The sequence below is a fragment of the Humulus lupulus genome, chromosome 6 (assembly GCF_963169125.1).
Source record: "Humulus lupulus chromosome 6, drHumLupu1.1, whole genome shotgun sequence".
Taxonomy (NCBI): Eukaryota; Viridiplantae; Streptophyta; class Magnoliopsida; order Rosales; family Cannabaceae; genus Humulus; species Humulus lupulus.
The window spans coordinates 4,242,603-4,254,728 of record NC_084798.1 but is presented as its reverse complement, the minus strand read 5'-3'; the positions used below and the strand labels follow the sequence as shown (position 1 = coordinate 4,254,728).

The window sequence follows — 12,126 nt, the reverse complement described above, 5'->3', positions numbered from 1 at the left end:
ATATTCACTATCACCGAAAATAATATAGATTGCTGACATTTAAGATTCATGTGAGGTATTCTAGACACTTTATTTATCACCGAAAATTAAGAATATATATTTCTAACAGTTAAACTCAACATACCAACGAATAATGATATAATGATATATATGGTTATCCATAAATAATAAGTGCAAGCAATCTTTGAATGCAAAAATTACAACTTAATCATCACTATAATATTCATTATCACTATCATTCTCATTTTCTTCTACATTATCTTCTTCTAAGTCCATCTCTTCCTCTTCCTCTTCCTCTTCATCGACCATCTCCTCTTCCTCTTCATCGACCATTTCCTCTTCCTCTTCCTCTTCATCTTCCTCTTGATCAACAGGAGTATCTACATTGACAACATATGGCAATTGATCTCTAGGGCAAAAATTGATTTCAGGCAACGGACCAAGATCGACAAACAATTGGAAATCAGATGATATTGTGTCATGCATAACATCTATTTCAATGGGATCCAACTGTTCATCAGTTGCTGGGGTGTCCCACACATTTCTATGATGAACTTCTTCAACAATTTTCCAATCCCGGTCATTTTTCAAATCATCAAGATAGAAAATTTGTTTTGCCTGAGTTGCCAAGATAAACTTGTCATCTTTGTACCACTCGAACTTAGTAAATATACTGGTTATATTATTTTCATGCTTCATCCTACTCTTGGTAGGATCTGTATCAAACCATTTACACTTAAATAATACAACAGAACAACCAGCAAGGTATGACATCACTATAACCTCTTCTAATTGCCCGTAGAAATTTTTGTTGTCTACTCCGGGTACTAAGACACCACTGTTTTGAGTTTTCAAATTTTTATCTCTATCATAACACAAAAATCGAACTCCATTGACAATACACCCAGTGTATGAAGAAACAAGATTAGAGGAGCCGCTTGCTAAGGAGAATAACTCTTCAGAAGCTTCTGCAGATCCTGCTTGTCGAAGATTGTAAAGCTTATTGTAAAACCACATGGGGAACTCCTTTTTCTGTAATTGATCTAGGTTTTCAGCACCACTAGATAAAAGGATCTGCTTGTGCTCTCTACACATATAAAATATGAAAGACTTAAAAAATTTGAAAGATAAATGGAAGAGTAGATATATTGTTAGTGTGATCAAAGTACTTACTGAATATATGGGAGAATCTCAATGCAATTGTTGAGAATGTACCACTCAGCAGTTTTTTTAAGTTCATCGTCCAAAGTTGTTAGTGTCTTCTTACCGATCGGACGACCTTGAGATTGAAACACAGACAACTTCTTTAGTGATGGAATTGCATCAACATTTCTATCTGGACGATTAAACCTTGTTTCCACCCCTTTGAAGTACATAGAACAGAATGTCAATGCTTCATCAACGACATAACCCTCAGCTATGGACCCCTTAGGACGAGCTTTATTACGCACATAATGTTTCAATTTTTTCATGTATCTCTCAAAGGGATACATCCACCTCATGTGTACTGGACCTCCATCTATTGCTTCTTGAGGCAAATGTATCATTAGGTGAACCATAACATCAAAAAACGCTGGCGGAAAAATGATTTCTAGTCCGCAAAGAATTTCAACTATTGATGTTTTCACTTTCTCCAAATCAGAAACAATCAGAGTTCTAGCACAAATAATCTTGAAGAAAGTGCACAAGTCAATAATGGTCTTGGCAATTGGTTTTTCTAGGAATGAATGAACACCAATTGGCAAAAGACGTTGCAATATGACATGACAATCATGGGATTTCAACCCAGTAATCTTATTGTCATTTTCAATCACATTCTTCCTTAGATTAGATGCAAACCCATCTGGAAATTTGACTGATTTCAAAAATCGACAAAACTTATGCCGATTTTCAGGAATAAATGTGTATTTCGCTGCTGGCTTTTCCATTCGACCATTTACCATTCTCAGATGCAATTCTGGCCTTATCTTCATCTTCTCCAAATCTACTCTAGCGCTAACTGTATCTTTGGTCTTATTTTCCAACCCGACTATTGTGCCAACTAAGCTGTCGCATACATTTTTCTCAACATGCATGACGTCTAGGTTATGTCGCAACTTCATATTGGCCCAATATGGGAGCTCAAAGAAAATGCTTTTTTTACGCCAACCAACTTGCTCTTTTGTGCGTTTCCTTTTTTGTCCACCGTAGCTAACATGCTTACCAGGAAGAGATTCAGGCATAAAATTCATTTGTGTGAAAATAGCTTCAGTGCTAAATTCCTCTGGAGGTGGTCTTTTCTCAACTGAACCATATAACTTCTTCTTTTTTCTAATTTGGTGTCCCATTGGTAAAAAATGTCTGTGACCGTAAAATGCAACCTTATTTTGCAAACGAACTGATGGTGTTGATACATTGCAAGTAGGACAAGCAGTGTAACCTTGACCACTCCATCCAGAAAGACTACTCCTCGCTGGAAAATCATTTATAGTCCACAATAAAACTGCTCGAAGCTTAAAAAAACTACCATCAACAACATCCCGAGTCTGAACACCGTTCACCCATAATTCCTTCAACTCATTAACCAATGGCCTTAAGAAAACATCAAAATCTTTTCCAGGTGAATGTGGACCAGGAATTAATAAAGTCAACATAAAGTTAGTCTCTTTCATGCATAACCATGGTGGCAAGTTGTAAGTCGTTAACACAACCGGCCACATGCTATAAGACAAACTCATATTTCCAAAAGGATTGAATCCATCAGCAGCCAATCCAAGGCGCACATTCCTAGGTTCCATTGCAAACGCTGGATTGCTACGATCAAAATCCTTCCATGCTTTCCCATCTGCAGGATGACGCATGATACCATCTTCTTTAGCACGCCCTTCATGATGCCATCTCATATGTTGAGAAATGTGCCTTGATGCATATTTTCGCATCAACCGAGGGGTCAATGGAAAATAACGCATAACTTTTTGGGGCACTTTCTTCCCCTTGGTATTTTTATCCACCCAACGATCCTCCCCACAAATTGGACACTTGTGTTTTCCAGCATTTTCCTTCCAAAACAATGCACAATCATGCTTACAAACATGGATTGACTCGTAACCCAAACCCAATTTCCTCATCAACCTCTTCGCCGCATAATGTGACTTTGGTATCTTATTTGGAGATGGGAATGCATCTTCTAACAACTCCAAGATTCCATCAAAAATTTTGTTAGGAATTTTCCCCAACACTTTGAAATGCATCAACTTAGCTACGAAATTCAAAGATGTGTATTTTTCACACCCTGGGAATAACGGAGACTCCATCTTGGCAAATAAGTCATTATAGTATTGGCTAGTACCTCTGCATTCTGATGCTGGTGGTATCTCATCATCAACCTCATTCTCATCATCTTCACAATTGTTAGGTTGTGCTATATCATTAAGAACATCCATCATCTCGTCCTCGTGACATTGGTGGACTACTCTATTGGTCGGTATTATTTCCTCCTCTCCATGCCAGTACCAATTTGTATAACTTCGTAGAAAACCATTCTCAAAAAGATGACTTTCTAGCACACCAATCGTTTGCAATTCGATATTAAGACACTTGTTACAAGGACACTTCACTAGTCCCCTTGTATCCACAAATTGTTGAGCTCTCTCAACAAATGCAAACGCTCCAGCAACATACTCATCAGAAAATTTATTTGAATTATTAATCCAAGTCTTGTTGATCGACATTCTATAGGACACTGCACAGTGTAAGAAATTATTAATTATTACACTGCACAGTGTAAGAAATTATTATTTGAATTATTATTTTTTCAATGAATTATCATGTTTTACAAATAAATCATCAATAACTTATTAGATTAAAGTTTATTAATTAATAAATTAAGTGAGTAATTAATAATCAATTTAATTTCAATTTTATATATAATTTAGTAATTACTTTTATTTGATTTAATTATTTGTTTTATTATACTTATTTTATTAATTATTACTTTTATTGGTTATTAAATTTAGTAAAAAATTTATAAGTTTATGCATATTGACCATTTATAAAATATTTATGAAAGAGAAAACCACAAAATGAATAACATAAATCTTATGGTTATTATTTATTGTATAATTTTATTGATTCACTCATTACTACTTTTTTCTTTCTATTTTTTTTAATGCACGCAAATTGCTTGCTCAGAGTTGATGTATGGTACATATATACATAAATTTCCCTAAAAAAACACACACATGTACCATACATCTTAATTAGAAATATATCATATTTTTTCTTGGGTAAACCTGACTCCATATTTCTTGAGGAAAAATAGTTGCATCAAGAAAATTGATAGACTATTACAAAAGGATGCGAAGTAATTAAAGAAAAATAACATCACAAAGAGCAACAAATATACATATTATTATGAGAAACTCAAAACTTGTAAAAATAGTAAGACTTCTTTTTCTTGATAAAAAACAAATATACTATTTTAAATAGGACTAAATATGTGTAAATATCAATCTAGTTATAGGTAGCTATAGCTTAAACATATTGTATTAATTACATGGAATTGGATTAACCTCCACTTGACTCTATATTGGGTTCTCTTAGAACAACATATATTTTTCTACATACATTAAAGTTTTACAAAAATTCAGTTGAAACATGTATTCTCTTCAACTTACAGCACATAATGAAAAAAAAAACCAAAATAAACAATACTAAATATAGAGAATAAACACATTTGAAGAGTAAATACCTCAATAAATCAATCAAAATCCAAAGTCTTTTATTATAGAAAATCCTGCAAAAAAAAGCTCCTGCTCAAATTACAATCAACAATTAATCCTGAAAATTAAAAATGTCGTGGTTAGTCAACAGAGTACAAATTAATAAAAAGAAGAGTAATGCAATAGTGATTTATTTTTGACAACAATTACAAGTGAAAATGACATAACTTGGTAAACTTGGGCACGATATTGTTACTTTTCAATTACTTGGAGATAATTGGCTTGGACATTTCCATGTAGTTTCCAAATTAATAGAAAAATTTATTGTCCATGCATGTATAGTCATAGATGATTATTTTTTCTAAAAAAATTCAGGGGGTACCCGTGTGCCCACTGATCCTTAAGATTCTTCAGTCATATATATATATATATATGTATATGTATATGTATATATGGGTTTGATCTTCGTCCTAGTTTAACTGCACCACTGGAATCTCTATCTCTAGCCAGTAAGTACTCTGTAACTATGACTTTTATTTAGCTTGGATTTTTAGTTCATGATCTGTTCACTAAAATGCTCCACTGGGTTTCTTTCTAAAAATGGATACAGCACCCATACTGGACTAGTCGCTGAGGTAATCGTTATCTTTCTTTTTGTCTGTACTGTCTTCTTTGCTACTGAACCCAATTTAACAAATTCAACCATTGTAGCTCAAAAACAAAAGCTCAGGGACTAAAATGAGTGTTCATGCATAGAGGGTATTGGTGCTAAAAACCAGAAACTAATAGATAGTTGTAATACATATTTAAAATCTAAATAGAAAAAAACTACTTTTTACTAATTTTTTTTTATTTCTTTCACTTTCTGTTACAGATTTTTTCTTTTCAAACAACTATTATGGCCTCTGTAACATCATCTCAGTCACATGGCGGCATCCATAAGAATTTCAAGCAAATCACCCTTAACCGTAATAATATATATATGTATATAATGTTGTTCTTATATATGTTATGATTATATGTTTCACTGATTTATATCCAACTCAGTGATATAATAATTGTTAGGGCTGTTGCATGAAATTCTAAGAACAGACACCAAGTCAAGAAAATCATGGGAACAGAAGGTATACCAATATATAATTTCTATGTCAATGAACTATCTTTGATTTTAATCATGAAGATTTTTGGTATGTTTTACATTCTTAAAAGCATTATTATAATAGCTCATATGCACTTTTATTTTTTCAGTAATATAATTTTATAGTAATAGATAGCCCTTCTTAACCTACTACGAATCTACTAGACTATATACAGAATCCTAAGGCAGTTTAACTCAATTCTCAGTTATCTATCTGTGATAAAAAAAAAAGATGCAGCTGAAATCAAAGCGAACTATATACTCTAAGCTAATTTATTTTGTCTTTCTAGAAGGATTCAAAATAGCTATAATTATACAAAAGCAATGTTCAAGATACAGAATAAGTGTGAGTTTTACAAACTTAAATTTGTTGTGACTAAAAATAAGGTTTTTGTTTTTATTTTTAAAAGTGAAAATAAGCATTTTATAATATAGTGAAGAAACAAGTCGTTGAGTTAATAAGACAAACCTTTTGCCCGGAATTCATAATGAGTACACTGTCTTGCAGTTAATGTGTTGTTTGGTGCATGTACCAGAAGAACCTGGATTAAAGGAAAGGCAGAGAAAAATAATGAAGTTGTTGAGCTTCTGGGTGTGAATACAAAAGTGTTTTAGTGAAAAAGAGTTATAAATCAGTGAAAAAGACTGAATAGAACTTGTATTATTTATATAGAATAGATACAACTGAGTTCTATTATAAACCAACAGAATATATATATGTCCAAGAAAGAGGCTGTTAAGACAGCTGAAAATACAATTGAAATAAACTAATTTGCAGTTAAATACAAGCCTAACCATATGTACTAACAGCCCCCTCAAGTTGATAGGGACCAACCACCACTACTCTCCTTATTGTGGTGCCTAATATTTTTTATTGCCCAAAAAATTTGTACATGTTTTTAAATCACGGGTGATAAAAAAATACAGAAAACAAAAGTTAATGTGAGATTATTATATCAACTTGCTTCATTTGGCCTCTGTTCTCTGGTGATCCTGTATGCAAGAGTGGAAGTAATTCAATGAAACTCACTATTTCACAGTTACTATTTGACAAGATAATTTGGTGTCTGTCAGATGAGGACTGAGGGGCCCAAACTTGTTATTTTTCATAGATAAAAGAGGATATTATTCTCAAATAACACACACATAGCTAGACCTAAAGAAAGGCTTGTTATTTTATTGTTTAGTGTTGTTTAACTTAGACAAAAAAAAAAAAAAAAAGAATAGCATTGAGTGAGTCTTTACTACTGGGCATCCAATCTTAGTAAAAATAGTGAATCCTTTCAAATTGGGTTTCTGTTAAAATTTGGTTCTCTTTCCCTGATTTACCAACACAGGGGTAAAACATAAAAGCATATGTCAATGGTTAAATCATCCAAATTTGGCCAATCTATTCCAACCCTTTATAATAGTTTGTTTGTATGTGTAACAGGTTTAAATTATTAATGCTCACAAACCATACTTTAAATTGAAAACAACTGCTTTGCAGGATTAATTAAATTAGGGAGAGAGGGGCAAACAGTTCAATTTGCTTGCCATTGGCTTCCTAAAGCATTTGCTGGAACTTCCATAAACCATCAACATAAAGAGAACAAGATTTAAATTTCATATTTTAACATCAACAATAATACTGCAGTTTTGCTAACAAAAAAAAATGAAGCATAGTTATTTTTTTAAATGAACTTTTACTTTCTTCCCATTAATTTTCATATTCAGAACACAAAACATCTTTAACGCAGCAAAATGATCACCAAACAATGGGTTTAAGGATAAAGCAAAAAGAGTACGGTAAGTTGTAAAAGGGGTCCACTGATATTGCATATGTTGAGGTGCTATCAATCAATATATGCATGCTCCTTGTAAATAACATCATGATGTTGTATACAAAATTTTTGAGATACTTGAAGACTGCCTCTGGATTGGTTATAAGAAAAATAGAAATAAAAAGGTGGCAGGGTAAAAAGATGTAGATTGGGCTGGTTCGATTGAAGATAGAAGAACTACATCAGTACATTGTTCTTTGTTTGGAAAAAACTTGTAATGTGAAGAAGCAGTATATGGTGTCCAGCAGTAAAGCAGGAGCTGCCTTGAGAGCACATGCTCAAGGCACTAGTGAGTTGATGTGGCTGAAAAGATGTTGAAAGAGCTACAAACCACTAATGATGACCCAAGCACAACCTATTGAACAATTTTTCAACTTTGGTAAACTAATTAACCTCATATAAGTACAAAGCTTAATTCCCATGAAAAAGGGACAAATATTCTTAATCAAGGTAAGAATTGTAATATAATATAAAAAACTCTCAACCTATCAGAGGTAAAAACCACAAAGGATGTCATGTATGGGAACCGACCTTTAAATTCCATTCGAAGCAACTTGGTCATTTATTATTGACTTTTGTATAAAGACCATTATTTACAATTTTTTTTGTATAAAATTGATTGATTCGGTCAATTACTTCCATGACATGTTAAATTATCATAATTTTATTTTCAGTACACTGCTAAACGATCAGAGTGGTCCATAAGAAAGAAAGAAGTAAAGCAACATATATAATATTCTGATAAGAATATACTTTATCTATATATATGTAATAGTAACAGCTAATTTTCTAATGGTAACAAAGAAATCAGTGTAAAAAGGCAAAAAGAACAAATGAGGGGAGTCAAGACATTACCCAAACAAGTCAAATACAGGTTTTGAAACATTGAAATAGAGAGATACCTGCAAAACAGAGAAGGAGTCGAGAGATACCTTCAGTCACAAAAGAATATATATATATATAAATTAACTAAACAATACTAATAATAAAAAACTAAATATTTATATATATATATGTACCCATGGAACTCAGAGGAACCGTCTCCATCTCTGATGGTTCTCACGGTTGTCTCCGGCGGAACATGGAAGAGCCACAGATGGAGGATGCTCGAGAGGATGGGGGTTCTCACGGTCGTCTCCGTCTCTGATGGTTCTCACGGTCGTCTCAGGCGGAGCTTGGAAGAGCCACAGATGGAGGATGCTCGAGAGGATGGGGGTTCTCACGGTTTGGGGTTGAGGTCTGAGAGAAGAGAGTGGGGTCTGAGAGGAGATGGGGGTTCTCACGGTTTGGGGTTGAGGTCTGAGAGGGGAGAGAAAGGGGTTTGGGGTTGAGGTCTGGGCTTCGGTAGAGGGGAGAGAATGGGGTTTGGGGTATATATGGGTCTGAGGGAAAAAAAACTGGGGAAAACAAAAATTTGGTGGGCTTTTTTATTTGGGTTCGCGGTAAATAGGGTAGACGTGGGGAGTAAGTCTAAAAGTACATCTAGCGACGAAAATCGGAATGTCTTCGCTAGATGTGCCGTCGCTAGAACCCAATTTTCCTGTAGTGTGATCTTCATTGAATGAAATCATCAACCATAAATAGTGAAGACTGGACGGGTAGGAATGCCATCATGCATTTAATTATTCAATCGAAATGTCTTTTTCTTTTTTACGACTGCTAACTAATGAGACCCAACTACCACACCCACACATGCATGCTAAACACATTGTCGCTTCCAGACAAAACTCGACTTATCTGTGTTTAACGTAACAATTATCAATGACTCATATTTAATAATTTGTTTTGTTATATATCAGGTTCCGGATAATTAGTGTAATTAAGGGTATTCTATATTAATCGCAGAAATCAATTTTGACAGTTTAATTTAATATGAATATATCTTCAATCACTGTGTAAATACAGTAATATATATGTAGTGTTCATGCAAAACATTCTGATAAAATGTTATATTTTTCAAAACAAATTTATGACTCGCTTTCTGTAATAGAAACCCCAAATAATGAGTTGATAATATATGTAGCATTGTAAGGGGGGATTTTTGTTATTTTTCTATTATTATCAATATTTTTACGATTAATGATTATGGACTAAGATAAAAAAAAGAATGTAACTTGTTGTCCCCGTATAAGGGAGCTTGTGGGCTAAGTTAGTTTGTTCATGAAAATTCATATCTAAATGACAAACTTGCATATATAGTTGATGTATATGTTTAGAGACGTAAATTCCTCATTAATGGAATTAACTGCTCTTACTGTATATATCAACAATATCTTCATTTTTTTTATTTAGATATGGATTTTCATGACCAAATTAACTTTAGCCCACTTGCTCCCTTATACAGGAACCAAATTATTACATTCTTTTTCAATCAATGGTCTGCAGTCATTAATGATAGGATGTTGGCAGATAGATAATAAAGTTATATTTTATATGTTGTTATATTAAAATTTTATAAGTTAGGTTTCAAATAATGTTATATTGGAATTCGAGATACGTGCTTTTTATTGTGCAGACTGAGATGGCCGAGCATCGAGCATCACAGAGTATGGCCCCTGTATCATCTACTGCTTCTTGTGTCGGCGATAATGTCGACGGTCATTTCCCGCCTAATATGGATTCTGTCATGGATGTCCTTGGACCCTGCTCGCGTTATAAGAAAGAGTTTGGCGGGTTGCCTTGGTTGAAGGCAATTGGCGCAAAGAGGGCAGCATCTTCGTCAACTTCTCAAATGTCCGGGCAATTACCACCTGAAGTGGGCACCATTTTGCAGCAAACTCAGGACATTATGTTGGAAAATCAGAACCTAAAGAAGTATATGACTAAACTTGAGAGTCGTCAACGGCATCAAGATGTACTGCTCAGTGCTTTGTTGAAGCAGGTTGGTGTATTGACTCCTAGTTTTACTGTCGACTTACCATAACAAGATCCGGATGAGGACGATGATGCTCACGGGGGCGGGGATGATAAGGAAGGCAATACACATTTGTAGAACTTTTTTATTTATTTATTTAAAGTATAATTTATTAGAGATTTAATTTACTAAACTACTTTTATATTTTCATGTTTGGTGGAGACAATAAATATTAATAGTTCTTTTTTTTTTAAATTATTTATATAATTTTAATTCTAATTTTATTTCTAATTAATTAATATTGCTAAAATATTAAAAAATTATTAATATATTAAAATCGAAATTTATTAATTAATATTAATATATTGAAAATAAAATTAGTAATATTATCAAAAAATTTATTTAAAAAATACTTTTACAGGCGCAAAATTACGTCGGCAAAAGTCTCAACCTTTACCGGCACAAAAATGCGTCACTACATATATCCACTTTTCCCGACGCAAAAACGCGCTACTAAAAGACACATCTTTTGCCGGCGCAATTTTGCACCACTAAAAGAATCATCTTTGCCGGCGCAATTTTGCGCTGCTAAAAGTGTTTTCCACAATAACGCGATAAATTTTTTCCCCAGCGCATCCATATTTTTCCCAGCGCATTTTTTCGTCGCCAAAAGATACAATTGTCAGTGTTGACCCAAGATTTGGCCAACTGACACGGAGTCAAAATGTGATTGATATGAATGAATGTATAGAGAAGAACGTATGGCAAAAACAGTAAATCACACAAGAATTTTATAGTGGTTCGGCCCCAGGATCTGGTAATGACCTACGTCCACTTAGACTGATATTGATATAAGAATCAGAAGAGTGATCAAAGAACTCGGGTTCAATAAGTTTCACCAACCTCTCAATAACAGTACAATATTCCTAGGGAAATAATTATAGCCTCAAATGATTCAAAAGCCAAAAAGTCCCTCCCTTGAGCTATCTCTTGCTATTTATAGGCTCAAGGGGGATTACAAAAGATTGTTACAGATATTCTCCCCTGAATAATCGGGTACTCAGGAGATTGAGTGAGATAAATTCGGGATTACAAAGATCTTCCCATTAATGTTGCCGTGTATGCGGAACTACCGACCAGCCTGGTCGCAGGTAGGACTGGGCTGTTTACTACCTTCAGAACATCTTCTGGTAGATACTCTAGCTGAACATTTCCAGGTGTCAGCCACGTGTCCAGGGATCACTTGCCACGTCACTAGTACGAATTTATTGGATAAGATTTTCCCCCCAAAGTTTATTTACTACGAACAGTAAATAAACTTTTGAACGAACGACTCTTCGGTAACCTCACCTGACGTGTCAGAACCCTTCGTGTGTTCTTGAAAAATGTAACCCACTTCTGTCTAATCATGTCCTTTCGGTTCCCCAGAAACGATTTCGACGGCCATCCCGCTTTCCCATACTTCGAAAAAGGGAAACTAATGATTATACTTTTTAATGCCAGAGACAAACTTATATAAGACCTTCGAAGTTTTCCTTTTCTCTTTACGCACGCCATTGTCTTTGCAAAAAACTCTAAAAACCAGAGCTTTAAACTTCTCCGGAGACAATC

The 12,126-nt window shown here is 34.0% G+C and overlaps 1 protein-coding gene and 1 long non-coding RNA gene across 2 annotated transcripts; one reads left to right on the top strand and one right to left on the bottom strand.

The window, feature by feature from the left end:
* Window positions 1-38: 38 nt before the first annotated feature.
* On the bottom strand, window positions 39-8,562 carry LOC133783667 (uncharacterized). The gene is made up of 6 exons (XM_062223316.1): window positions 8,517-8,562; window positions 6,308-6,380; window positions 4,730-4,774; window positions 1,514-3,721; window positions 1,174-1,438; window positions 39-1,087 (listed from the first exon to the last, which is right to left on the bottom strand). The coding sequence occupies exons 4-6, from the start codon at window positions 3,708-3,710 to the stop codon at window positions 205-207; spliced, it is 3,345 nt and encodes a 1,114-aa protein (XP_062079300.1). The 5' UTR covers window positions 3,711-3,721; window positions 4,730-4,774; window positions 6,308-6,380; window positions 8,517-8,562; the 3' UTR covers window positions 39-204.
* LOC133783715 (uncharacterized) lies at window positions 4,969-5,799 on the top strand. The gene is made up of 3 exons (XR_009870930.1): window positions 4,969-5,209; window positions 5,311-5,335; window positions 5,575-5,799. It is a non-coding gene; the product is annotated as an uncharacterized LOC133783715 (long non-coding RNA).
* Window positions 8,563-12,126: the final 3,564 nt, after the last annotated feature.